This window comes from Anser anser (genome assembly GCF_964211835.1).
Source record: "Anser anser genome assembly, chromosome: 2".
Classification (NCBI taxonomy): domain Eukaryota; kingdom Metazoa; phylum Chordata; class Aves; order Anseriformes; family Anatidae; genus Anser; species Anser anser.
This window is the reverse complement of record NC_139721.1, coordinates 8,839,686-8,866,745: the sequence shown is the minus strand read 5'-3', so window position 1 is coordinate 8,866,745 and position 27,060 is coordinate 8,839,686. Positions and strand designations below refer to the sequence as shown.

At 39.3% G+C, this 27,060-nt stretch overlaps 1 protein-coding gene across 4 annotated transcripts; it reads right to left on the bottom strand.

Annotated features, from left to right (window-relative positions):
* Positions 1-235: 235 nt before the first annotated feature.
* HHLA1 (HHLA1 neighbor of OC90) lies at positions 236-24,409 on the bottom strand. Of its 4 annotated transcripts, none has more exons than XM_083826423.1 (18): positions 21,972-24,409; positions 21,671-21,734; positions 20,254-20,340; positions 17,467-17,575; positions 15,949-16,008; positions 14,742-14,822; positions 14,190-14,273; positions 14,014-14,097; positions 12,502-12,585; positions 11,788-11,844; positions 11,593-11,679; positions 10,837-10,929; positions 9,692-9,898; positions 9,032-9,103; positions 8,728-8,799; positions 1,146-1,302; positions 729-811; positions 236-509 (listed from the first exon to the last, which is right to left on the bottom strand). In XM_083826423.1, the coding sequence occupies exons 3-18, from the start codon at positions 20,329-20,331 to the stop codon at positions 466-468; spliced, it is 1,452 nt and encodes a 483-aa protein (XP_083682549.1). In that variant the 5' UTR covers positions 20,332-20,340; positions 21,671-21,734; positions 21,972-24,409; the 3' UTR covers positions 236-465. The 4 variants fall into 4 exon arrangements, with proteins under 4 accessions (XP_083682549.1, XP_083682548.1, XP_083682550.1 ...); XM_083826422.1 differs by having other exon boundaries at positions 20,254-20,337; XM_083826424.1 differs by having other exon boundaries at positions 17,467-17,570; positions 20,254-20,337.
* Between the last annotated feature and the right edge of the window lie 2,651 nt (positions 24,410-27,060).

Sequence of the window (27,060 nt, the reverse complement as noted above, 5' to 3'; positions counted from 1 at the left end):
GTGGGAGACTCTTGATTTAGAATCATGGACAGTCTGCAAGGGCTTAACCCCCAGGAAAAAAATAAAATATAAAAATCTTGTCTTTAATATTACAGCTTGTTTTAAAATTATTTTTATATGTGTTCATTTTGATTATTTTATGTTAATTGTAAATTGTACTAGAGGAAAATAATTACATGCACTAACCAACCATATATGAATCCTTTATAAAATACAATTTTAAAAAGCCTTCCAATGTTCTTATTGCAGTTACAACACTTGTATAAAATGCATCTTTTTTTATACATCATTTTTACATTGTTTTGAGGAAGACAGATTCCTAAGTTAACATCCAATTAATAACTTGTCTTGTTACAAACATTTGTAAATAACATATCACAATCTGATTTTTCTTATGCTGAGTAATGAAAGAGACTACTAAAACTGCCACCGATCTTCTGAATTGCAGTAAAATTCTTCAGTGCTCTAAACTGATTTACAGATGTTTTTAAGGCATTTCTGTTTTAATGCTGGAAGAACAAAAGAAAATTGAAGTCAGAACAGATTTTACAAGGAGAATATTAAAACCATACATGGTTCAATAAATCTCTATTTTAATACCTTAAAAAATCTTCATCAGGAGAAATAGCGCTCTGAAGAAAGTCAGCAAATACTCTGTGGGTATCTAAAACTTCTTGTTATATATTCTTAATAAGGTGTGTAGAGGTTTAAATAGAAAACATACTTACTGTGGGAGTAAGCAACTCTTTTGACTTGTTCACAGACATAACTTGCATTTTTCAAGAACCAGGAATAGTATTCAACACAGTACCTAAAGAAGTAAAATTAGGAGAGTACTGTCCTGCTATCTTACATAAGCATAGCTGAATGCATGTTATGCTGCTAATATTGCACTTTGAACATAGAAACAAAGAGATTCTGACCTCACCTATGACATTAAATACTGGGAAAAATCCAGCTGAGCAACGTTCACCCAGACTGACAAATGGAGGCCAGATCAGTGCCCTGGGGGCCCATCTGGGACTCAGCCAGTAGCCACAGACTCAAAAATAAGCACTGGTGATTGAAAATTGTCATTTTTTTGAAATAGCATGATGGATTATTTTAAGAAGACAGAAGCAAGTGAAACTGCTGTCAGATTTTACCTCATGGCTTCCTTTCTGGAATATTTTCTTCGACCAACGCAGAGGCAGAGCTGGAAAAACCTGCACAGCTCCATCACACAAGGATTGATCTTCTGCACTATGACTGTGACAGGAGGTGAGGTCACACGGGACTCTTTGAGGATTGCTTGTGGACACCCTAGGAAAAATATAACTGTGTAATAATTCATAGACTTATCCCATAAAATTCCCTGTAATTACTTATCTTGGCTAAGGGAAATATGCAGATTAAAGAGCTCACGGAGGTATCTTAAAATCAAGTCTGAATGAGGGAGATAATTGAAAAGAAAGCCACACGTAGTCTGGCAGTTGTTAGACAGATAGCACAAATATTCTTTTCAATTTATTATTTATAATTTCTAGTTAGTTATTAAAATCCATGTTACTTTTATTTATCACAATTATAAGGAACAACTCTAAAGATGTAATTTATTTATTGTTACCTCTTTAGGTGGAGGTTCAGTTACCATTGAAGCATCAGTTTTCCACAGCACAAAACAGTGAGATGAACAGCAGCATACACTTATTATATTTGATATTTTCTATATAGATATGATACTTTAATGCAATAGCCATTTCTATTTTCACACTCTTTCCTACACACACCCTCTAAGTCTGAATCCTAGGCTAAATACGACAGAGCTAATAAGCAGTCAGCCTCTCACTGTTCTCTTCATCTCCTTTTTAGCCTCATTAACAAAAGAAACATGATTTATGCAGAGGTTATGGCTTTCTCTCTGCCTATTTCTGCATTTGCCTGCCATTTTCCCCTCTTGTTTCCAGCAAATTGAATCATCAGCTAATTTCAGATAACTTTTTAGAGACAGGTAAAAATCCTCTGGATAAATACTTTCCTACAGGTGTCTTGAAAACTACCAAGAAACTGAAGGAGAAAAGGTCAATTTTTGCCTGCATTGAGAGGAAGGTAGGAATCATTTCTCCATTTTACTCTTGGTCGGCTGCCAGTTGGTTAATCCGTGGGTTTTTGTTTGTTTGTTTGTTTTTCCTTCAGGTGACCACTATTATGTTAACTTAAGAAAAATGCAGGAAAATGGTGTAGTGAGGGCTGGACTCCCTCTCCCCTCTCTGAAATCAACTAAAAGGAAAATATCTAGTTTATTCTGTTCATTGAATCTTCTCCAGTCAGCAGTGAGAGAGAAACATTTGTACACCAAACGGTTCACCCCAGCAGAAAATGCACCTGTGCCAGGCTGCAGATAATGTAATATAACAGAATAGGTGATGGCAGGTTATAAGAATTGCTATGTGGGTGTTTTCTTTTTTTTCCCCCTTTTTTTTTTTTTTTCAGTGTGAAATACAATCTCCTTTCAGCGTCCCTTTCTGTTATAGAAAAGAGAAAACAAAGCAAGGTGAAAATGAGGGAAACTTAGAAAGGGTAATGCAAAACTGCAGCTGCTTTCATATTTTTTTTTCAGTGTTTTTCTTTACTATATTAAGAGAAAACCTAACATTAGCCATAATCTTGTCTTCTTGAAGCCTTACTCTGGCACGCGTCATCTTGAGTCTTTGCCTTTGCTGTTAGTTAAGTTAACTTAGTTAACGGTTGTGTTATGGTAGGTAAATATCAAACAGCTTGCTAGAAAAAACAAATGCAACATTTAAACTGTGCTGAAAGGCTAGGACGTGGCTGAAATAGGCATGTAACTGCCTCACCTTTGTGCATTAAATAATGTCACTCTGCAGAGGAGATGCTGTGGGGAGGCACAATTTGGGTCTTGCAGTGTGCAGCTCGTGCTGCCCCCTACGAGCAGCAAGCTTTCCAAAGGTGCTGACCCTGTGCCAGCACTCCAAAAAATGAGGGACATCCCTGCAAACACCACTCTGGAACTGGAAGAAGATAACCAGGGACCATGCCGGGAGAAGCCACATGACCTGAGTGTCCTTCTCCCTTCCACCCACTGAGTTGGAAGACCCCAAAACTGGGGAGCAAAGGCAGCAGCCGTGGGATTGCTGGCTGGCTTTTCCACCTGTGAAACCAGCAGCAGGCTTTGACCACATGCCTAGATAAACTGTCTTACCTGCAGAGCATAATCCCCTTAGACAGTGTAATTGTATTTCCAGGTTCACATGTCTCACATGCTTTATAGCTTTGGGCCATCTTATGTTATGTGATAGGAGAGGTTACGGAGGTTAAATTTGGACTAATGAAGTTCTGTTGAAATAAGACTGAGTTGTCTAGTGCTGACAAGAAGTTTAATATAAAATGGCATTCGTGGGCAGGAGGAAAATAGAGGCACTGCCAAGCTGAAAGAGATTGCCATGAAACAATTTGTCTTCTGCCAGAGCTTGCCCAAGGTAGCAAAAATCATGGAGGAGTCATGGGCAGCCCTTGCAGCTCCCATACTCATGGTCCCCTCTGAAAAAGGACCACTGGCTATGTGTCACAGACACTGCACTGTAATTAGTCAGTGATGAGCGAGAGGGAGCCCCATTTCCCTTAATCTCAGCAGTTTTGCATGATCGCTAGCACTTGACACGTCTTGATTTTTTCCACTTGCTGGCAATTAAAAATGACTGATGTCTTGTTTTAACAAACACTCTTCATGTTAATAACTGAACATCAGAGCAAGCAGTGATGAGTTTTTAGTATAAGTTATCCATTAAAAAGGGATGTTATATTTGCTGGGAATAATTAAAACTTCCTAAAACCCACCCTCCAATGAATCTCAACGTCTCCACCAAAGTAGGTACTCACTATTCCATCTAACAGGTGTTAGTGCTTTGCTCAAGCTGTGCATTTTGCCAGCAGAAATTCAGCTCTATCTAAATGTAAATTGAATGACTGCAATTTCAATGTGGATTCATTTATGTAGGAAAGAGAAGTCAAATAAAAAAGTTGAAAGTTAAACAAATTGCTCTGGTTTTCATTTCTAACAATAATTTCATTTTAAATTGATGTTGTATTTACATAATACTGTATTTGATGTTGAATTTTTTTTCAATTAATGTTAGATTTAATTTTATTTGGATTGGATAGTATACTTACATGACAGCATTGAAATCAATATTTTCAGTGCTTCATAGTCATTTTTTATCTCATTGTAATAAATTTCTACTGTTAGAGGTTTGGTTTTTTTTTTTTTTTGGGTTCCTACAAATTCAGATTGAAGCAAAAAGATTTATATGTAGGAATTTATTTTAAAACTTTCTAACATTTTTCTTTTCTAAGAAAATGAGTTAGTTAATACAGGGAAGAGAGCACAGGAAACTCACTTTCCCATGCAGAGCTTTGCTCTTGCCCTTTTGAAATTACTCTGCTACTGTTGCAGGCAGATAAGTGACCAGTTTGTGCTGCACTAAAGAGCCCTTTCCACTAGGAACTGAATATCACCTCTCTTTGACACTTAGATTAAATTTTGCCATCAGTGAAAAGCAATGTTTTGGCTACTGTGAATAATTCAGGCTTACAATATCCCTCTCTGTGTGCTATAATATGCACTCAAATATTTTATCAGTTGGCATGCAATAAATAAACAAATAAATAAATAGATCCACTTTTGTGATTTAAGAAATGACTTCATGGAATAATGTCTTGGTCTTAAGAGTACTGTGGCTGCTCTTCACTGCTGTGTGATCCCACTGTTCGATTTTATTTTATTTAATTTCTTCTCAAAATGCCATGATTGATATACGTAGCTATGCCACGGTTTCTGACAGAGAGGCATTTTGTGACTCTCCATTCACTGATTGCAACCCATGTTTCCCAGCCTTTTCAAAAAGGTCTTGTTCCCAGTTTTAGGTTTTGTACGGTTTATAGGGTTGTCCACCAGACAGCACATGGCAGATGAACAAGCCCTGGACAGCGCACACCACAAATCCACTCACAGACTCCAGCAATGTCCAGTTGGGTGGCCCTCATTTAATCCTCAAGTCAAACTCATCCAGAGCAACTAGGAAACACAGAGAACATTGTTGCTGTTGTTTTGTGTGTGTGTGTGCAGAATTATGTCTTGGTAGACAAGGATTGCCATAGCATATTCATCTGATCCCTATCAAGATAATAAGACATAGTTTGTCTTACATTCTTCCCTTCGCACCATCAAGAGTGTCAAGAAATCAAATTATATTCATGATATTATATTGGTTCATTTTCTTCATGCAATGTATGTCATGGGGGTTAAGATGAGGACTTTTTTTTTTTAAGTGAAATGAAAAAAATATCAAAAATTTAAAAAAAAATGTTGAAAGGATAACTAGCTCCTTAATATAATGGTTTGAAAGACCTCTTAACATCAAGAACTGTTTCTTGTCTCACCACCAGTGAGTCTTCTCCTTAGAAGCAGGTCTCAGTAGATAGTGTTTTACTGCAGTTTTCCCAAGCCTCCCAGGCAATAGATTACTCTCCAGCCTCTTTGCCACTGCCTTTCTTGCAGGTCTCCCCCCACTGTGTTTGTGTGATCACTTGATGCTGTTGTCAAAATCCTTTGTATTCATAATCAGTGTTTTTAATTAACTACAATAACATCAATAACATTATTTTCTCCAAGAACGGATGCCCCACTGAGTCCTATGCTCTCAAATGCTTTCTTTTCCTAATAGCATGATTGAAAAGAAAAGAAAAGAAAAAAAAAAAAGAGAAAAAGAAAGAGAAAAAAATACAAACAAACCAACTTCTGCTGGTAAATTCAGCCAACCAGAATTATGAAAAACCTGATCAGAATCAGTAAAAGCTACAAAAATTAACAGCAGAGGATGCTATTCTTGGATTGCTGCAATAGGCAATGACAATAAAACCAAGGTAAAAAGCAGACAACACTAAAGATATAAGATGTTACTTCTCTCCTATTATGTGATTATTCTCAGCAACAGCAAACTGAAGATCTACAAAAGGACTTTTCTTGTCTGACACAACTATGCTCATCCCCTCACAATAATCCTTTGCAAACAAACAAAGGTGTGTTAGAATACAGCAATGAGCAGACAGAAGTCAGTATTTAAAATATCATTACAAACTGTGAGATTAGCAGAGAATCCAAAGCAAATCTTTGGCTTTAAGCCTCAAAGCAATCCCAGACAAAGACCTGAGGGTTGCCTGCATGGAGCTGGGGAACTGGCTGCATCTCCGATGTTCTGGGTTGGTTCCAGTAGCACAGAAGGAGACCACAAGGATGCAGAGTTTCCCTTCACCTGCTGATGCTCAGTTTTTCACTTTGCCCGTTCTGTTTTGACAGGACAGCAGCAGCTTTCTTGGTCAGACTTATTAGGAATCCATATCAAAGACCCACATTTAACAATATCAGACGGTGCAACTTATTTTTCCGTCATCCCCATCAAATTATCACAAGCCATATAATCAGCATTTCTTTTTTCCCATCTTTGCCAACTGCCCTTCTGAATTTGCTGGCCCTACTTTGCTCAGATCATCTTTTTTTTTTTTTTTTTTTTTTCCTTCTATTTCCTATGTGTTCAAACACACCATCTGAAAAGTATTATTTGATCGTCATTTTTGTCCTTTGGATAAATACAAAATTCTTCTGTTTTTATCTATAACATCAAGACTAAATGATACTGAAGAGCCCCTCAAATTTAGTCTGATATATTACCATTGCACAGCCCAGCATCTATGCTTTTGGCATTGGACAGTCACTGCACAGAAACATGAGCAGGCAAGGAACAGATTTCCAAAATCCCCTCTGGCAGTCCTCACGACCAAGCAAGACTCGTGTTCCTGCTCATCCTCTCCAAGGAACAATCACATCTCTGGTAGCAGCACAGTCAACTTCACCGTGGGGACCAAAGACAGCCTCTTCCCAGAGCATCCCATCTGTTTGTAGCGCTGTCACAGCTCTGAGCAGCCAAATAGGTGGATTTGGGGTGAAAGAGGCTGAGAACGTAATCCTAATGCCAGAGAACCTTGGAAATGAGCCATATGTTTATTCTGGAAAAGATGGGGACCATTTCTTCCCTTTCTAGTCTTGTTTTCAGCCAGAGACACTGATCCTGAATTAATGTGCTACAGACTGAGCTCAGTGGTAGCTACCAAGTTTCTCTAAAAAGATTATGCTATGCTGAATAGCAGATAATCACAATCCCAGTCTGGAATAGAGTTATGTAGATTTTGTCTGGATCCAAGTGCAGGCAGGCTGGATTTTCCCTCCAAATAATATATATTAAATCGTATTTGTAGGGAAATATGAAATGTGAATATGAAATATGCAATATGAAATCATAAAATGTCGAAGTGCTCTTCCATGTGAATACCAAAACTGGACCATGTACCCCAGCATATCCCTCAAATTTACTTTAATTCTATTAATTTACTTCCTTAACTCCATTAATTTAATTCCTTAATTCCATTAGCATTCTATGATTCTATGACTAATTACCAGGTTAGCAGGGAGTGCAAAGCTTAATCAAGAGCTGAGATACATGCAACTTCAGTTCTACCTTGCCTGCTGCTCAGCTGGCCACGTGGTTTGGTTTACAGTGTGATCACCGGGAGGAAGGATTCCAGGCTGGGAGTGGAAAGGCTTGGTAGAGGTATTAAAGGTGTATGCAGACCTGGAGGTATTAGAGGTATCTGCAGGATGAGATGTATTTTACCTAGTTTTAGGTGTTCGTGATAGGTCTCATCTCAAATCAGCCACCCAGATCTGGGTAAAAAAATCCTGCCTTAAGCTCTGTTGGCATTAGTACACTGGAAGAGATATTATTTCTTCCCTGTGATAAGCCCATGAAACCAAATTCAGAATTTATATTCTACCATTCTACCACTCTTAGCATTGCTGGAGCAAGTAGAAATTTTTCTTCAGCTCTGTGACTTCTGATTTTGACTTTGATTGGGATTTGAAGCTGAGATTTATTCCCATTGTATTTATGAACTATGTTTCTACTTTGCAAATTTGGGAGTGGGCAGCCTGGACTCATTCATATGCCCAGAATCCAAAGCTGGGGCTGGATTCTCCCAGAGTGCAGATTCTCTTTCTGGCATTTTATTAGGTCCAGTTTTTGAAAGCATATATCCTCTTATTAAATACTTTCACAGAAATGTAATTTTTTTGCCTATGTGACTAGATGACATTTATAAGTGGAGTGGCACATCATCATGTATTTACTACACTGAACTCTTAAATTCCAATTATTTTGGAATATAAAAGGCAAATCTGTGTTCTCCTGGGAATCTAGCTGATAACTGTCCTTCTTTAGCCAAAGAGGAACTTTGTAGTATTGGAAATTCAGGGTAATTCTGAAGATTTCATGTGTCAGGGATAGACTTAATTTTATTTGTACCGATAGGAGGATTTAAAGCATGACAATTTCTTTTGGAACAAAAGAATTTTAAGATTTCCCAACAGCCAATCCATATTAAAATTGACATGTGGAGTACATGATTTCATTATATCATAATTTGTATTTTCAGTGTGAGGTTGTGTATGATTGAGAAATATGGAAACAATCCCTTTGACATTTTGTGTGTTTTACATTCATAAAATATACTATCAAGTACATGATACATGCACATTATTTCCGCATAGGAAAATTTGTATATGGGTATACTTTCAAACAGGCTACTATTTTTGCTGTATGCTCAGCTACTACTTACGGGTAATTGAGTGAAGTTTCAGTGTCACACCGGGCCGGTAGGGTGGAGTAGGCAGTACAGAAGAAAGGAAATCTGAAGGAGGAAGAAAAATATAAAATGCTTTGACATAACAGGAAAAAAAAAAAAAAAAAGGAAGTTTGAACAAGAGTAACAAAAACATACTGAAGTCTCAGGCCACTAATAGACACTTCTGTAGATATTGATGCATAAATACCTTCACAGTCTCCTATTTCTATACATATTATTTTTATTTTCATAAATGTGCTGACTGACGCACTTTGCTATTTTCCCAGATCAATCTCACCTGGCTCTGTTTGCATCAGTTTGCTGGCTTCTTGAGGAGGGATGGTCTGCATCCAAAATGCATATGTATCACCTGTGGGAACAGAAAGGCATATAACATCATTCAGAAAATTTGTTATTTGTATATTGAGAAGAACATCCTGCTATGTATGAGACTGCTCAACAGACAGGGATCCTTACCCAATACTTCCAGTGGCTTATAAAAATGGCGTGATGAAAAAGGAAGGGCAGAAGCTGTATTTATTAGAACTTGGAAAGTGCATGGGCTAAGGAAAGAGGATTTAAAGAAGATATTTTTAGTAGAGACCTAGAGAATCAGCTCTATTTTATTGTTGGTTTTAGTTTCGGTGTTCCCTACCCCACCCCCGCCCAGGTCTATTCACTGGGTTTGGAGCAAGATGTGAGCAAAGAATTGTGTGGCAGATCTGTCCACGAGAAGCAGGACCTGTGTTTTGCCCCAAACAGTAAGAACTACAGGATGGCTCCTCTACCCTATGTTAGCACCTCTACAGTAAAGAAATCTACTCACTAGAGACCAAGAGCAGGTCTTCCTGAAGGGCCTCCTAACATTCACCTCTGAAACATGGCTTGGGTTGGGTTTTTGGCCAAGCTCCAGAGCTAATGGGGTAAAGCAAGTTTTGGTCCTCTGCACAGAACTCACCAGGGCTGGTCTGCAAGGCTGATGACGGGGCCAAGCTCTCCCCAGCAGCCGGAGGGGCTCCAACCGTGCCTCTTGGTCTTGAAGCATCCACGTGCAGTGATGGAAACCCTGATCCCTTCACACCAACCGTCTTTGGCCATGGTGGGGACCTTGTGGTGGGGATGTCCTCCCCTTTCAGGGCAAGAGGGGTGCTGGTAGCTGGAGAAGCTGAAGACAGGGGGAAGGCACCATAAATGTCCTGTGAGTGCTGGTGCCCCATGGCAGCAGCAAGCGTAATATGCTGGGGGACAATACTACCTAAAATACACCCAGAAAATCCCATTTGCTCCTCAAGTGCTTCTGCTGGCAGCTGACATGCAATTTTTCACTTAATTTTATTAATTATGGTTTTTATTTTTTCTTTCCCGGAAAACATGGGAAGTACCACTAAAGCTAGAAACTTTAACTGAGGACATAGAATAATAGAATGGTTTGGATTGGAAGGGACCTTAAAAATCATCTAATTCCAGCCCCACATTTCAATGTCCAAGTGTTCATAAACAAAAAAAAAGAGAATGTGGTGTTCCTTCAGAGTGGTTTTTTTACATAAATTATTTTTTATTTCCTAGACTTTTTTTTACTACAGATGGAAAGATGAAAGCTCTTGTCTATGTGATGGGAAGCAGGCAGGTACTGGAGGGCAGATAGTGGAATTGGAGAACCGATGACATTTTTGTGGCAGGAATGACAACCAGTCACTCACTACTGAAGGTTATATAAAATCAAAGATGTTACTAATTTAAAATCAAAATCAATGTTTTTTATTTTTTTATTTTTATTTTTTTAATTTCAATTATTTTAATTAAATAAAATACAGAAAAAATGCCAATAAGGAGAAACAAAAAAACAACAAAACTTTTTCTTGGTTTAAAACAGTTATTTTTTTTCTTTACTTCTCTCTCTCCTAGAGAAATTTTGTAAATAAAACATAAAAAAAAAATCTGGTAAAAATGCTATTGAGTGCATTACTGGCCTGATCTGAGGACAAACTTTTACCTTACTCTGTAATTGTAGTTTAGCATCACTGATATGTGCAGCAAAGATAAGCGATCACTTGTTGAGATATTAATCAAGGAGAATATAAAGATCTGGAAATATTAACTCACTTTTAAATGTCCACTTGTGTTCTACTGATGGATGCATGGTTTTGTTTGAGTCTTCCTGTAATTTCATGAAGCTTGAAAAAATTGAATCTAGATCTTTGAGGTATGAGAAGATAATGTTAGTACACTTAGCATCCGTAGAATATCATATAATAGAAAGGAAATAAATCAGGTTCTGGTGCAAAAGGAACTGATGTCTTTTTAAAAGAAAGTTACTAGCAAAGTGTCTTTATTTTTTTTTTTATTATTATTACTTCTTTTTAAACAGGTGAGAAACTTCCTACAGCTTTCAGTGAAAGTGAACTTGTCAATGATTTCCATGTCTTCCTGTTTTAATCCACCATCCAAAATAAGAAGTAGCCACTGGCAGCAATAAGAGGTCAGCATCCGCAGCCAGCTCAACCTGGCAAAGAAGTTGTGCGTGGAGGAGCCATGCAGCACGCTGTCTGAGTATATTTGACTCCTTTCTGAAGGTTACTCACATAAATGCAGATTACTTGTGCTGAGAGCTAAGGGAGATAACCCTTTAGATCAAGAATATTACAGAGCCTTCCCAGCCCAGTGCTGAATCCCGTGAAAGCTCTGATCCCGGGAGCTTTTGTTTGTTCCTCCAATAGAAGACGTCATATTCAATAATTTAAATGTTTGTAAATTTTACTTATTTTTACAAGATGGAAAAGGAGCATTCATTACAAGTGCTACCTGGGCATGGTTTTTGTTGTTGTTGCTGTTTCTTTTTATTCCCCAGGATGTACTTACCCAGGTCAGATGATGCGTTACTGGAAAATGTGTAATTAATAACAGGGGACTTCTCCAATATTTCCCAAAAGTCAGATGGATTTCTCCCTGCAAATATAAATGATTAAAAATATGAAGACAGACTTGTTTCTAGTATAAGTCACCACTGAAAGTAAATAGGACAATATTTTGGACTAGAATGATTTTTTCATTTACCTGTTTGCCCTGTCATCACACAGATGTAGATACAATCTGAATCATTGCTCTGACGCACTAAAAGGCAAAAAAAAGTAAAACAGATCATTGTTACTAGTTTTCATTATATGATATTATCTTAAACAGCGAAACACAAACCCATAATAGTATGTGGCTACTACAATTAGTCAAATATTTTCATTCAGATTTGACTTTGACAAAATCTCAATCCAGCACCAAATCCAAATGCTAATATTTCTAGGAGAAATGTTTCTCCTAGTTTAAAATTTTTAATTTAATTAAAATTCTTAATACAAGCATTTTTACAAGGAAAATAAAAACTTCAAAAAATATAGCACATATCATTCCATAGGGTCATAATTTCCTAAAATACCAGCATTCAATAACAATTCAACAAACTTTCAAGTAAAACATATATGTTCATAGAAACAGACACATTTCTATATTATATATTTATAATATTAATATATTATTAATATAATAATAATATATTGTTAATATATTATCTATATATTATGTGTATATATATATATATGTACATACACATATTGTTCCTCTAAGGAGACTTTGTTTTACAACTGCAGTCATGCTTTACAGCATAAATGCTGCCAAATAAGAGCAATAAGCTTTTATATGCATTTTTATGCTTGTTTCCATGCCAGGACTAAATCACACAAATAAGACAATGATAAATGTTTAAGAGGAAATGCAAACCTGAGAGAATAGAAGTAGATTTGAAAATTTCTGTGAGATAACTGGTGGAGTTTCCAATTATATCAACAAGTAAAGCTGTAAAATCTAGACAACAAAATACATAAAATTTATATTTGAAAACATATTCAACTATCTACATTATCAGAAATCATTTTTCTAACTTATCATATTTTGAATATGTGCTTGTACATTAAAATTATTGAAATATCTAAAAGTTCAGAACTTTTCTGCTGTATAGCAGTAGACTTAGGAAGCAATTGGAATACTCTGTGGAAATACGTGTCAAAGATTGTATGCAAAATAGCACCGATGTGCGTAAATGAAAACTTAAATAGAATCTATCTGTTCAAGAGAGCTATTTAAAGTAACACTCTATAAAGGCTACTTAAATATGGAAGAAGAGCCCAAGCCTGTAGGCTCTGTGGCACTGATTACCTATCTGCCACATGGGACCATGTGGGGACATGTGATTGTCCATCTACTCTGAGGTCTGCTTCAGAAAAACAGATGCTGTTAGCTCAAAAAATGGTTAGTGGTGGAGTTATAATTTATTTTATTTTATATTATTTTTTATTTTTTAACTAACAGGTTCTAGCAGTAACAGGTCAATGTTCTCATTTAGGGAGTGACAGACACTAGCTCTTGCAGCCTGTGTTGGGCCCACAATTTCCACTGCCTGGGTGGGTGCTCTAACAATTACATTTTGGATTTGGGGCAGGAAGATTTAAGTTTCTGCACCATCCTCCAGTGCAGCCTGGGTCATTACACAACAAGGCTTGTGAGCTTGTGTGTGCCCAGAAGAAAAAAAAAACCACACACAAAAAAACCCACAAAAACACTGTGTCTCTCTTCAGGGGTCATCACATGCAGTGTACAGGGCATGGGTTCTGGTTCCCAGTTGCTGAGCCACTCCTGATACCTCACATTAAGCAGCCACAGGATTCAATCACTCCAATCCATCCTGGATTGTTAGATACTGTGAGATCAGGAGTGTGAATGAGGACCATAGGTGAATGATTTGCCCAAATAGCATTTGGCACTATTAAACAGCTCTATGCAGGCATTAATCCTTACTTTTCACTCCTGTTTTGCTTATTGAGGTTATTGGATTCTGTTGGTGTAGAGAAACCCTTGTTTTTCTTCTATGAGTCAACTCAGGAGAGCAAAAGTGGCTAAGATAATGTATTAAAAAATGCCATATTGTCTGTCCTGCACTGCTTTTTGTACTCAGAGAAGGAAAGCAAGGTCCTTCCACCAGGCAAGCCACGCTGCTCACTTGACCGATGGCTCCATCCCAGAGTGGCCGGTTGGGTGCAACCACCTGAGATTTTCATCAAGTTTCCCCAGAGGTTCATAGCAGCACTCATTGTGAGTAATGGCTGCTGACTTCAGTACGGTGATGCTATTTGTACAAAAATAAAAAGCCTGCAGAGCTCAGGCTGCAGCCTTCAGCTCCAAAGGAAATAATTTACCTTAAGCACATTCAATCGCCAACCTCTTTTGTGTTCCTACCTGTCAAGTCATTTGTCACGTTGTTTAAACAGTAGCAGTAATGCATAGGAAACTTGCCAGGGTCAACATTTTTCAGGCTAGAAACTGCGGAGAGAGGAGGAGAAAATGGGTATCTTGATGCACGTGCCACGTGAGAGGAACCGCTCCTGTGCGGAGCAGAGCGCTGAGGCACTCACTGTTATAAACGGTGACTGACACTTTGTGGAAGGCAAACGAGCTGTAAGACGTGACGCTCAGCAAAGAGAAGAGTTTTTTGGTACCTGCAGAAATACATGCCCATGCTATTAGCGGTTGGAACAAATTATGCGAACAGAATGTTTCGGCTCTGCTCATTTGGTTTCTAAAAGACTCCTGAGGTGCTGATGCTATACAGCTGCCTGAGACTCAATTCCTTTTCATTTCCACCGAGGGAAGGATCATTGGTATTACTTTTTTTTTTTTTTTTTTTAAATTCAAGCAAGCAAATCTGCACTGTGTTATACAGTGCTTTCTAAAGGCATTCCGTAAGTAATTATGCTACGCCTATATATAAACACTCTAATTTCTAAATTCTTTTGGGGTAGACAGCTATCTGCATTATAAATGTGCAAGCGTAACTTGCTCTGAGAGTTAATTCTGGAGGCAGAGAGCATGCATTTATGGCTTCTCCTGCTAACACCATCAGTCCTTTATCTCATTCACCGCGGGGCTGACAGCCTGCGTGACCTGCCCAGCCTCTGCAGCATTACCTCTGAGCGCCGTGCTCAGCATGCCGTTCACCAGCTCGGTCAGGTTAAGAGCAGCCAGATCCACAGACTTTGCAGGCAGCTCTGGAAAAGAAAGGGCCTCTGAGCATCTGGAAATGGCTGCTAATCCCCTGTTTGTGTACAGCAGAAAGCTTCCAGAACGGGAAAATGAAATAAGCGGTTTAGGTATTGAGGCACACTGAAAGAAACTGTGGTTAGAAAATGAATATTCCGGGAGTGCAGAGAGAAGTTGGGAAAATAACAAGATAGAGCAGGCAGTGCAATGGCAGGCCAAACTTCAGGCAGGGCTCTGTGTCCCCTGCTCCCTTGAGCATGCCCTGGAGCAGGCTGCCGGGAGCAGCACCCAGTCCTGGCGTTTTGGTGCCCCCTCGTGATGGGCAATGTGCATTTTCTTCTGAAAGAAAAGCAGGTCATTCTTCACAGATCACGAATGGAGGTAAAAGTACCTGGGAAAACCCCAGTGCAACATAGAACTGTGATGAAAACACAGATTTTTTTTTTTTTTTTTTTTTGGAGCTGCCTTGATGGCTACACTACTACCACAGATTAAATTGACTGCAGCTGAGACACACGTTTTATTTAAAAAGATATTTTCTTCCCTTTGATGTTGCTTGTCTGTTTTTTCCAAGCTGAACTTTCAAATATGTTATTTTGCCTCCCTCCCACGAAGTCATAAAAAAGTAGAGTGGTATGGTGCCTCTGCGTGTGCGAGGAGGAAGGTCTGTGTCTGCATGACAGAGAGAGAAAAAACAGAGCAGGATGGAAAAAGAAGCACAGAAAGCCAGGACGAGAACGAAATCAAATTTGTGGAGAAATATGATTTTCTAATGACATCAGTATCATTTTTAACCTGTTCCAAACTGAGTGTGTTAAGGCAAGTGATACTGGAGATGACAGCCCGTCTTACAGACCATGGGAAGGGCTCTGGGAGGACAGTAAGGAGAAGGAGAAAATGTCACCTCACATTGCTGGAAGGACAGAGGTTAAAACAGATTAAGCAGGGATTTTCACAGTCCCGAGGAGCTGCCTGTGTTGGGGTGAGGAGCCCTTGCAGCAGTGGTGGCTTTGGGCTCACAGACTCTGCAGGAGAAAGGCCCACCTGCCAACACCTCCACACCTGGCACAATTCCTCCCACCCCCTTAACACCCACACACAGGCTCGAGGGGATCCCCATGGGCTGCTTGTTACCTGCGGTAGCCAGCACTGCCGCTTGCTTCTCTCTCTTATTTTCTCTTCTTACGCATGAAGCTGTGAAGTGAAGAAAGAGACTTGAGGAACAGTTTTCCCTGTTGAGCTACCAAGTGGCCCTCATTTGAGCTCTCCACCAGTGTTACTTTGCTGCGATTATTCATTGTAACTCAGACACCCATGGACATAAGCACTGCAAAGCAGGACACCAAGTATCTGCAACAGCAGCTGATCAAGTGCCTAGAAATAAGCATGTCCCAAAAGATCTGTGATGTCCTTCAACTGCCAGCTAAAGGATGAAAACAGATTAAATATCAGAGCTTGCTCCTTTAACTCCAGAATCACAATAAAATATTGGTAACAAACTGCTTTTGCAGTCTGAAACTGGGCTTGCATGCAACACTGATTGCAAGGTATGTAGAATAAGGAGGCTAAACCAAAAGGGACCTACACGGGCTGTATGCGAGTTTGTAATTCAGAGCAAGTGTTCAACTGAGGGCCACTCTAGAAAACTGTGGTCTGGGAAACAGATTGGAGTGGGGCTCAGGAGTTTGGACTCACTTCAATGACCAACAAGCAATGATAAAAAGCAGTGATTTAGCCATCGCAGGACAGGTTGAAGAGCAGGACTTTGGTACTTAAGCTCCCTATCCCATCACTGGAGAGCTGAGAGCCTCCAAAGGGTAATCCATAAGGCTCCTCAAACGTGCCAGCACTTGCTAACACTAAACTCCAATGTCTCTCTGAAGCTTCAGTGTCTGAGTCCATCCAAGCTCCCCAGTGAGAAGTCCTCTCCTGGGAGCTGGTGCTGAGGGTGGCTTGCCTGGTGAAGCTGGTGATGGTCCTCTCTGCATTATAACCTAATGGGCAGAGCTATCACTAGAGTGTAGGAAACTTGGGGTCAGTTTCCTCTTCAGCAAGAGTAAAGCTGGAGGAGTGGAAACAGCAGAACAAAGAGGAGATGAGACTGCATAATCTGGTCGTTTTTATCCCAGGTGGGAAACCTGTATGCTTGTCCTTATTCTTACAAAATCTATGCCTTCTACAGAATGGAGTCTCAGGATACACTTCTTATCCTTCTCTCTTTATCTATGAATACATAAAAAGGAAAAATAACCTGTGAATAATCCATGGTACAAAGCCTGTAAATCATGGCTTCTGTTATGGTGCTAATCAGCATTAATAACAAACTCCCAGACAGTATGAGCTAAATTCAGACTGGCAATCTAGCTGGTAAGAGGTCTTCTAACTCTTCTTTGTCTTTCTGTATAAACCCTTCTGACTCCATATTCAAGGCTTGGAAGCCAAGAATAGACCTTTGCCATCATCTGCCTCGTCCTGCTGTATGGCACCAGTCCTGGAGTCCCAGCCCATCAGTCTTGCCTTTGGAGGAGAAAAGAACAGAGAACCAAATCTGCTATGGATGTGGGAACAGGGAAAGATTTCAGGCTGTGGGAGCAACTGGAAAAGATTTTTTTTTTTTTCTCCCCCAGGGTAGCACCAAACCATCGTCCTTACCTATGTTCCAAACCAGAAAAAGACACAGAAATCCCAGGATTATCTTCGCTGGCACATGCCAGCAGAACCACCGCATTATGAACTCTGACTCCCAGTGGTTTTGGCTGCTCTAGGAGAAAGAAATACTGTTTTGGCATTGTTACTGTTAGTGGTGTTGTGCAGTTTTGCCCAGACCTTGTCCCAGAATGATGTGACCATGAGAGTAATATTAGATTTCTTGGATGCGAAGAAAAGATTGGTGGTATAAATGACAAAGAATCAGAAATCACACAGTCAGTATTTTTTGTGTATGTATGAGTATAACATATAACTCTTGCTCTTTGAGCTTAAATAACTGTCTCTTTACTGGGACTTGGTGAGGCTCTCTACACAGTCTTCTCTGGCAGGACAAACTGTACCCAAAGCACACTGACACACTGGGTTCCCACTCTTTTTGTTGTTGCTGTTATTGTTGAAACAAGATGACATTTATTTAGGTTCAATCAGATATCAGTCGAGCTCCTTTTCTGAAGAACTGTTGCTTACCCAATCATACTTAATCTTGTATTTCTATAGTTAATTATTCTCACCCAGCTGTGTCCTGTGCTGCCTTAGAGATAGCTAGAAAAAAAAAAAAGAAAAGAAAAAAAAAAAAGGAAGGTCCTTGCTTCCCTCCATTATTATTATTATTATTTAGAATATTGAAAAATAAGAAATAAATATGTAGCCATCAGAAAAGTAGGGGTGTATCAAAATTAAAAAAAAAAAACACAACACCATTTTTTTTATATCAGCCATCTCCTCTCTTAGTAGCACACAGTGAACCATTATCTTGAAGACAGCACTGTTTGATTAACAAACTACTACCCTCATGTTTAAAATTTTCCTCATATTTAATTCAATGGAGAATTAACACATTCTGAAAATAGTTTTGTACTTAGCAGTGCTAAAGAAACCCTGCCTTGGGATGATGAAATGATACCAAGCTTTTCTGTGTTTGAAACATCTGTGTTTGTTTGCCTGATGAGTTTAAAATGTTTGAGCATTAGCTCTGCAAATTCAAACAAAGCTCTGAAAAGCTTTTTTGGTAGGCCTTATCTATTAGTCTATCTGGCTAATTCTTTCTCCTTGACCCCAAATGTATGTTCATCCACAGTTTCTGCATACCATGTACTGAAGAGTGGGGCTGAGGATAAGAGAAAGCCTTGGTCAAATCTCATTCCCCAGATTTCATACTCCGTCATCTTTATGTGGGCTTAAAAAATTATGCAAAGGCAGAGTCCAGTGTCCAGTGGACAGATTTAACATCAAGAATCCTAAGCTCGGTTCTCCACGTAACAACGTTCAGGATCTGAGCAACGGGTTGACTACAGACTACAACTGTAGTGCTGGTCTGACACCCAGGGCAGTCTAGCCCTGCTTCCACTATCCAGTACTATGAAGCTTAATGGGAATTTCAACAGATTTTTTTTGTATGGATCTATGGACTCTTTAATTAGGGAAGACTAGCAGGTTTGATCAAGTCTGCTAACATGCTGACATGATGGAAGCAGTGCGAATGTAGTCTGCACTGAATAGGTATAAAACTAATTTAGGCTTCTGGATTCTGCTCAGTTGTGTGTCTCCCATCCCTCCCCTTTTGATTTGACCATATGAAATGGAAAAGAGTTAGCAACAAATACTCAATAGTTGTGCCAAATGTGAAGAACTGGTGCTTTGCAAAGTGGCTGTTGGGGAGAGCAGGCTCCTTTTGGAGCAGGAGGCCTACAGTGGCTGGTGTACGTAGTCAATGGAAATGACCTGAGAGGTCTTGTCAAGGGGAAGCTGTTGGGCTGTGTGTGTGGCTGAGGTCAGCAGCAGTATGTTTTACCGGGTTTTTGTTTGTTTTTAAGATAAAGTCACAAATTTTTATTCCTGTGCTATGAGAAGTGACTGACACCTTAACTCTGCGAGATCTCCTTTAGGGTAAGTCAAGCTTCACAAAGACAGTTCAGTGTTTATGGGCCATACACCTCCCCCTGATCATGCTTCTAATGACCCATTCCCTGTACACAGGGTATGACCAGGCTGCGTTGCACGTGCTGGCTCTGTGCGTGGTGGCCCAAGGGACACGAAATACAACCAACAGCAGTGCTGCCACTGTACAGCCCCTGTGACATAAGGCTGGTCTTGGCTGGAGGGTCTTTGTTTCTCAGACTGGGAGAAAAACCCAAACTTCTGCCCTTCATGAGGATTTAGGCTGTGTGGCAAGAGAGAAACCCAAAGCTAGGAGGTGGGAGATAAGGACACCCGATGCTCCACTTCATCTCCCCCAGTAGTTACTGATCAATGTTTTCACTGAAGTGGGAAGACTTCATTTCTAGGACCTGCTTTGAGGAACGCGGGTTCTCCTGGGTCACCATGGAGCTAACCCCAAAGTCCTTGGTGTCCATAAGAGCATTTTGCAGAATGATGTGCAAGCACAGATGTTTTCTGTGAAGATTCACAAGTAAAAGGGGTGATAAACTATAGATAACTTCATATCAGGGATTTGCCTTCATTACTATTTTATTTAAGCTGTCCCAGAACTGTTCATGGTGGTAGGAGAGGAAAAATCATCTGACAGCGGACTCAGTGCAGCATGAGAGAGCAGGGGCTATATGAAGAACATGTTTCCAAGAGACAGGGCAGGGGCTAACAGACACATTGGAAGAGACTGAAGGAAGGAGAAAAAAAAATGCTGTATAAAAGAGAAACAAAATAGAGAATGAAGTACAAAGTTGTGCTTAGAAGTATCTTGTGGACATCGAGAGACAATTTGTTGCTCACCTGAACCTGCAGCTCGCTGTTGTCCTCCTGGCTGAGCTGCTCCTCAAGGCTCACCACCACAGCTGAGCTTCTCCACATACAACGCTGCTTTGCAGCAGGAATTCAGAGCAGGCATTAGTGTGGCCATTGCACCCACACTTAGCTGAGATTACATTCTACAAGCTACAGATTCAATCAAGTAAAATATCTGATGATTGGGACAAAATGCAAACATAACGTTGAAGGACGGATCATAAACCAAATCCTGTCTACTTCTAACATGAAAATATTAAAAAACTTTGCTATGGAATTAATGGAAATTTCTCCATTCATGTGAAGGCTTGGTTTGACTGGATGCCGGCTTTAGTGCTGTGGAATCTTCTGCCCATTACAAGCTTCTTAAAAAGAAATTGCAGAGAAACTTTAATACTAAGAACAGTGTTTTGGAAAGACTGCCACTAGTGCTCAACAGTTAGACAGTGGCTTAAATTTGAAGCATTAGGTTTTAGCTGCTTTCCCAGAGCTTTTCTGAGCATTACCTCTCTGAACATTTGTGCTGTCCAATTAAATTTTAAAGCTGTTTGTGATAAATATTCCTAGAATTTCTACCTGAAATATCTTATCTCTCGACAGTGTGCATATAAGTAATATTAACTCTTATGATACACGTCATGTTTGCGTTATTCTGGTTATCTGATTTCTAATTTTTAATCTACCAGGGACAAGTCTTTATTACTCTGTAACTGTATCTCTTTTGTTTGCCAACATAAGCGACGCTACTGTGATGACTAAAATACATGTCCAGATTGCAAATATGAAACCCTCCCTGGACTCCAACTCACAATCACTAACAATTTCTTTTTCAAAAGATAGCGAGATTTGCAGGCATTAAAGGAACAGGGGCCACACAACCATGAGCAGACAGATAAATTCCATAAACTGGCTTTCAGTGAATATTTTTGTTCCAAACATTTATCTGATACAGGATGTAGGTCAGGCCTTTAGTTACAAATTTCCCTTTGCCGCTACTGGATACATTAATACACCTTTTGTGTTGATTTTAAGCTGAACAATATTACTAGAATCCATTTTACTCAGAACCGTTGATCCAGAGTTCCCTGAACTGCTGAACTGGAGGGTTTAATCCAGTTCAGACTACCTTCATGGACTCATGAAGACCTCTTATTAAATGCCTCTGTGCTATTCTAGATTATGGGATTAATTAACATGGTTATTAGCTATGCTTCATTTTAAATCATTTTAATGCAGCAGATAACCATGAAGTTTGAATTGTTTTCCTTTTTTTTTTTCCCCCTGTATAAACAGCTGTCAAGTAATTTTCCCATATCTTCACTCTAAACAGAGTGGGACAGAATTTAATAGACCAATAATAATAATAATAATAATAATAAAAGTCCTCGAGTATTAATTTCCTTACCTTTTGTTCAGTCTCACCATCTAAAGGTCACCTCTCATTTTAAGCACACCATGATACACCCGGTCTAAAGAAATATTCCATGTTAATATGAAAATAAGCCTCTGTTACAATTACACACTTCATTAGATTGCTGTAACCACTTTTTAAGTTCACGTTTATTTGTACCAGGATTTAAGCAAACCTCTAACAAAATTACATTTTATTTTCTATATTCTCATTCAGCAATAATAGCACAGACAATATGATTCCCTCCAAGTACATTTGAAATGACCGAGATCTGGAATAATTAATATCAACTTACCCAAATTCTCTTGACAAAGATGATTATCTTCAAAGCCTATATAAAACTGGAGGCTATTGCCAGGTCTTAATAACCACTTAGTGAAAGACTTTGAGTAGATAGGCTTGATAATCTTGCTTTAAAATCCTGTGAAAATTGTCATCCTAATCCCAGAAATACTAACTAAAGGTAACAAAATCGTAAGCAAACAAAATACCCGCTGAATCCCTCATGGAATGACTCTGTGGCACAGCAGGTTAGGATTGGAAGCTCCTTTTGGCAGTAATGACTTGAACTGCAAAGTAGAAAGGATGTTTTTTTTCCCCCTTTTAAAGGGACAGCTCATTTTACTGCAATTAGGCCAATGCCACCTTTGACAGGGAGAGGTAGGCCAGGTGAAACCCCTTTGATAAAGTTTTATCCATGCTTCGGGTAGCAATTTAAACAAGGGGTGTTGAGAGACTATGGAAGAAACTGGTGTGTGTCTTAACTGCAGAAAATCAAAAGGAACAAAATGACAGATTAAATCAGAAAATTGTCTGGCACTGTGTTGAAGTGGCAGGGAAGGAAGAGCGAGCTGGTCACAACAATGATGTAGAGCAGTTTTGGTGGTGTTGAGTGATATTTAGCATAAGCCAAGAGATGATCGTCATTGGAAGCTGTGAGTAAAATTCTGCTTCCATTTGCTCCAATGGCAAGTGATCCCTCTGAAATCAGTGGATTTAAGCACAGCTTGGTTAAAAGCAGATACTTTACCATAAGCCACTGCAACATGTGAGGAATGCTGTCATTCAAAATCTTATGATAATTAAAGTAAAGAGAGGAAATTAAAAGGAATTTGCAACCAGTCAATGGACTAAAAGGTGCTTTAAGAACCAGTTTAAAACCTCAGCTGAGGAGTATTCTGACCCCTGCTAGAGGACAAAGAAGACCTGGCAGATGTCGTGTATACAAGCTGGCTGTAGGGAATGGTCCCTGGCTTCTCCTCACCTCCCATATTCATCCTGGGAAATGTTGAGGCTGCTGGCTGGCCTGGATCAGGAGTACTCCAAGACTTCCTATCAGTGTCATGGTCCTATTAATGACACAGGCATTTGGGTTGCAGGGCTGTTCCCCAGCACTACTTAATTCATTATTGCTGACATTGCCTGGTGACTGGTGTGTCATCAGACTTGTTTTGTTTGCACTTTATTTAACTCTCTTCCTTTAATTGCATTGTCTCACTTTTTCACTTCCACTAGTTATATCAAAAAGAGCTGTGCGGTTACCCAAAGACACTTACTGCAATGGCTAAAACACTGCAGCCTGCCAGTGTGTCAGATAAGAGAAAGTGATTTTGCTGGTTGCAGATTTCAGTCATATCCTTTCGGGGTCTTTATTTATGGGTCATGCTATGTGTGTGTTAGGGTGGTGTCTCCTTCTGTACTGCAAGCCCACCTTCACCAAGAATTTCCAAAGCTGGAAGACAAAGTATAACTCTTATAGTTGGTAGACATGAACCTTACACATGCGCGCACACACACATGCACACTCTTACCTTTATCTTCTTTCACCTTGCCTTTCATGAAAAAAAAATGTATTCAGTGTGATGTTATTGCATCTAGACTTATCTAATTCTATCTGGAAGTTACTGATATGATAAAAGGCAAATTTTTGTGAATCGTGACTAAACGCTGCAGCTTGAGGAACTTGGAAACATCTTTTCTTTGACAAGACTTACTTTGTTTTTACTGACTTAATTACCAGTTGCTCAATATCTCATCAACAAGACTGGGATGAAAGTTCTCTCTGTAGCAGCTCACAAAACCAGGTATAGCCAAGAAAATGTGTGTGCTGGGATCCGTTCCAATCGTTTGATGTTTGGCTATGAGGATAATTTGACTTTCAGCAGGTTTTCCCTCATGCTGTGTTTTGCCCTGGGACCCTGTAATTTTAACTTTGCTCAGCTGCAGAGTGATGCTCAGGTGACCGGGGAAGGGGCTATTGTTCAGCCCCAACTTTGACTCTTCAGGACAATGCGGCGTTCTCACTCAGAGCATCACTCTGAGCAAGCAGCTTTCTCAGGAGTATAGTCTTTACGTGTCTTCTTTTTCCAGCACCTCTTTGTGTGGCAGAGCTGTGACCATGACTGGCATCTGAAAATCCAGAACAAGTAAAGAAGTCATTTTTAGTGTGTTCTCAGCAACACAATATAGATGCATAATTCATATAAATTACCATGTAAAAGCATTCATTTGCTGAAAGCTACACAGGAGAAGTCCTCCGCTAATACAAGTTAAATAAACACACTTTCAAGCCACAAGCCTCTGATTTACCTGTAAGAAAAAAGACTGGGAAGGAGGGAGAAAGCGAAGTCCGAACATTGGTGCTTTATCTCTCTGGGCTGAGAACACAGTGTGGAGGTGATGCACTACTTTTTTCTTGTGACTTTTTGTAAAACGATTTAAAAACACCGTGCTACGTAATGTGTGTGAGTGATGGCAAGGGCTCCAGCAGCATGTTCTTGTGACCTGAGCTGGAGTCAGCACCAAGCATCCCCTCCCACTCCTACTTTTCAGAAAATCTTAGCACTATTTTTCTAATTATATTTTATTTCTTTTTGCACAAATTTCGTTAAGTACAATTCTCAAATGTAATCATGTTTCTTTGTTATTCTTCTTTTGGAAGAGTAAAATAAATTTAATCTCTTAAAAGGAAATTATGTATATATATCAATATCTATTTATTCCTGTCCTTAAAATGCCTTTCCCATTTGGGGAAATTTATTTAGAATTGCAAATGAATCCTATTCTTTATAATAGTATCTCTTTAATCTTTTTCATTAAGATTTTGCTAAGATTGGTACTAGCACCACAAAAGTCCCTGAAAAGAACAAGTACTAAACTCTACAGCCATTCAGTTTGAATGCTTCCAGTAAGAAAGTTTTATATATTTGTATGTCTCAAGTAGCTAACACATTTCTTTAAAATGTTGGATATTGTAAAACTTTTGTGAATTTAAGCATATTCTTAAGGAAGAGAGGAAAGGGAGAGAAACAGGAAGAAAAAGAAGGTGTGGAAACTGTGAAAATATATAGTGACAATAGCAAGAAGTTATTACAACTAATATGGAAAAGGTATAGGAGTTGTTTTTGCCATATTACAAGGCAGAAAAAAAACTCAGCTGGAAAATTAGAAAGATGTTGTGTCTTGAACACATTTTTTTCCATCTGTACTCTGATTCACTTGGTTAAACAGGCCAAGATTTAGCCACCCAGTATTTTGTCAGCTGAAGACTGCTATTGGTTGTCCCACAGAAGAAGAATTAAATGCATAAGAACTGAGTAGCTGGCAGTATCTGAGTAGCTGAGTAGTAGCTCCATTTCTCAGTGAAGTTATTGGCATATTGTGACAAGAAAAAAATATAGCAGAGTCAGCTGCCTCAGTGGGTAGAGCAAAACATATTTATTGAGTTATACTCATTGGACACTCATTAAAAGAACGAAGCTATTGCAAGCATCTTTCTGCAGAGCTCTGCCACCAAATGTTCATTCATAGCATAAATGTTTCTCCAGAAAAAGCAGAGAGCACAACGGCTGTTGCATTGACTGCATAGTTCTGTTTCCCAGTCTATAACGCAACATGGAAACTACAGGGAATGTACTGAATCTCAAAACAATGTTCATCTCTGGTGGATTTCTGATGGTTTTGTTTTTGTCTCTGCATGGTATAGAGATTCCACGAGATTTTTACAGACCCATGCAATGCCTTGCATTGCTCCTTTGGGTCTTCTAAAAACAACATTCAGAGATCGAACACCACATTTGTAGGTCTTCAAACTCATAGGGCTTTGATTATATAAATAGAAGTTTCAGCAGTTCAGAACTTAGAAAATATTTAATGATTTATCCAGTGTTGTTATTTCTGATATAATATGTGTCAGACACACAGCTGTTCCCTGCAAACTTACCAAAACATTCACAGCATGTCTTACATCATATTCTCTTTTCACAAGCCCTGGTCTGTGTTCTGCTGACCATCTGTGTCTGACACAAAGAAGAGGACAGGAACTGCAGTGCCATCCTGAGCCCACTGGGCTAACAGCCATCAGGGCCATATGCCTGAAAAACCTTCTTGGAGTACAACTTCTTTAATGGCAGTCTAGCTCTCCTGCTGGTCTGTGCCATGGGACTTGGCTGTCTTGACTCCTTCTCTTCTTTGTGGTCCAACAGGATGCTCAACGTTAAAGAGCCATTTTTCATTTTATTATTATTATGTTTTTTTTTCTGAGCTAGTTTTCAAGACTGTGGAAAGAGTGCTGAAAAGTCCCTGATAAGTACCCTGAGAAGAAAGGGAAGGATGCACTTGGAGAAGTGAATAAGCCACCAGCCCTGACAGCATTGCTTGGGCTATACTGAGGGCATCAATACTCACCCATTATAAAACATTCAGAAGTCTTGGCCTCACTCTGCTCAGGCAGAGGACAATTATATATGGTCTCAGCACTCCCATATAAACATAAGAAGAGTCTGAAGAGGTGGAAATCTCCCTGGCTACAACCTGGGCTCTTATCTGAATATAGTCATCATATTTTGTTCCCATTTTAGAATTCATTTCTTAGAAGATTTCTTTGAGCAACCTGGTCTAGTGGGAGGTGTCCCTGCCCATGGCAGAGGGTTGGAATTAGATGACTTTTAAGGTCCCTTCCAACCCAAACCACTCTATGACTATGACTCTTAGTGCCTTAAAAAAAACCAGCGCCTTAAAAAAAAAAAAACAGCGCCTTAGTGAAATGCAGTGATTTGGCATGCCTGCGTATTTGGGTGACTGCCAAAGGGAAAATTTAATGCAATATATTTCAGTTCAGGTGAACAAAAGCTGAGTGGTTCACCTATTGTGTCTGTGAAGTACTCATTTAAATGTCATTGCTGTGGCTGTGTGTTTTGCTTTGCAAAAGAATTCTGCTGCATAGGTAGCTGTTCAGTTAGCTGTTCATTGCTAAGTAATGTTAATGCATGGTAATACTGCGTATAAAATGGTGTGAATACATTTGAAATAGCTTTGTATTTGCCTGGAGAGAAATGCAGAGAATAAAGAAAATGCTTGAGTCATAGTTATTCTTTGAGGAAAAC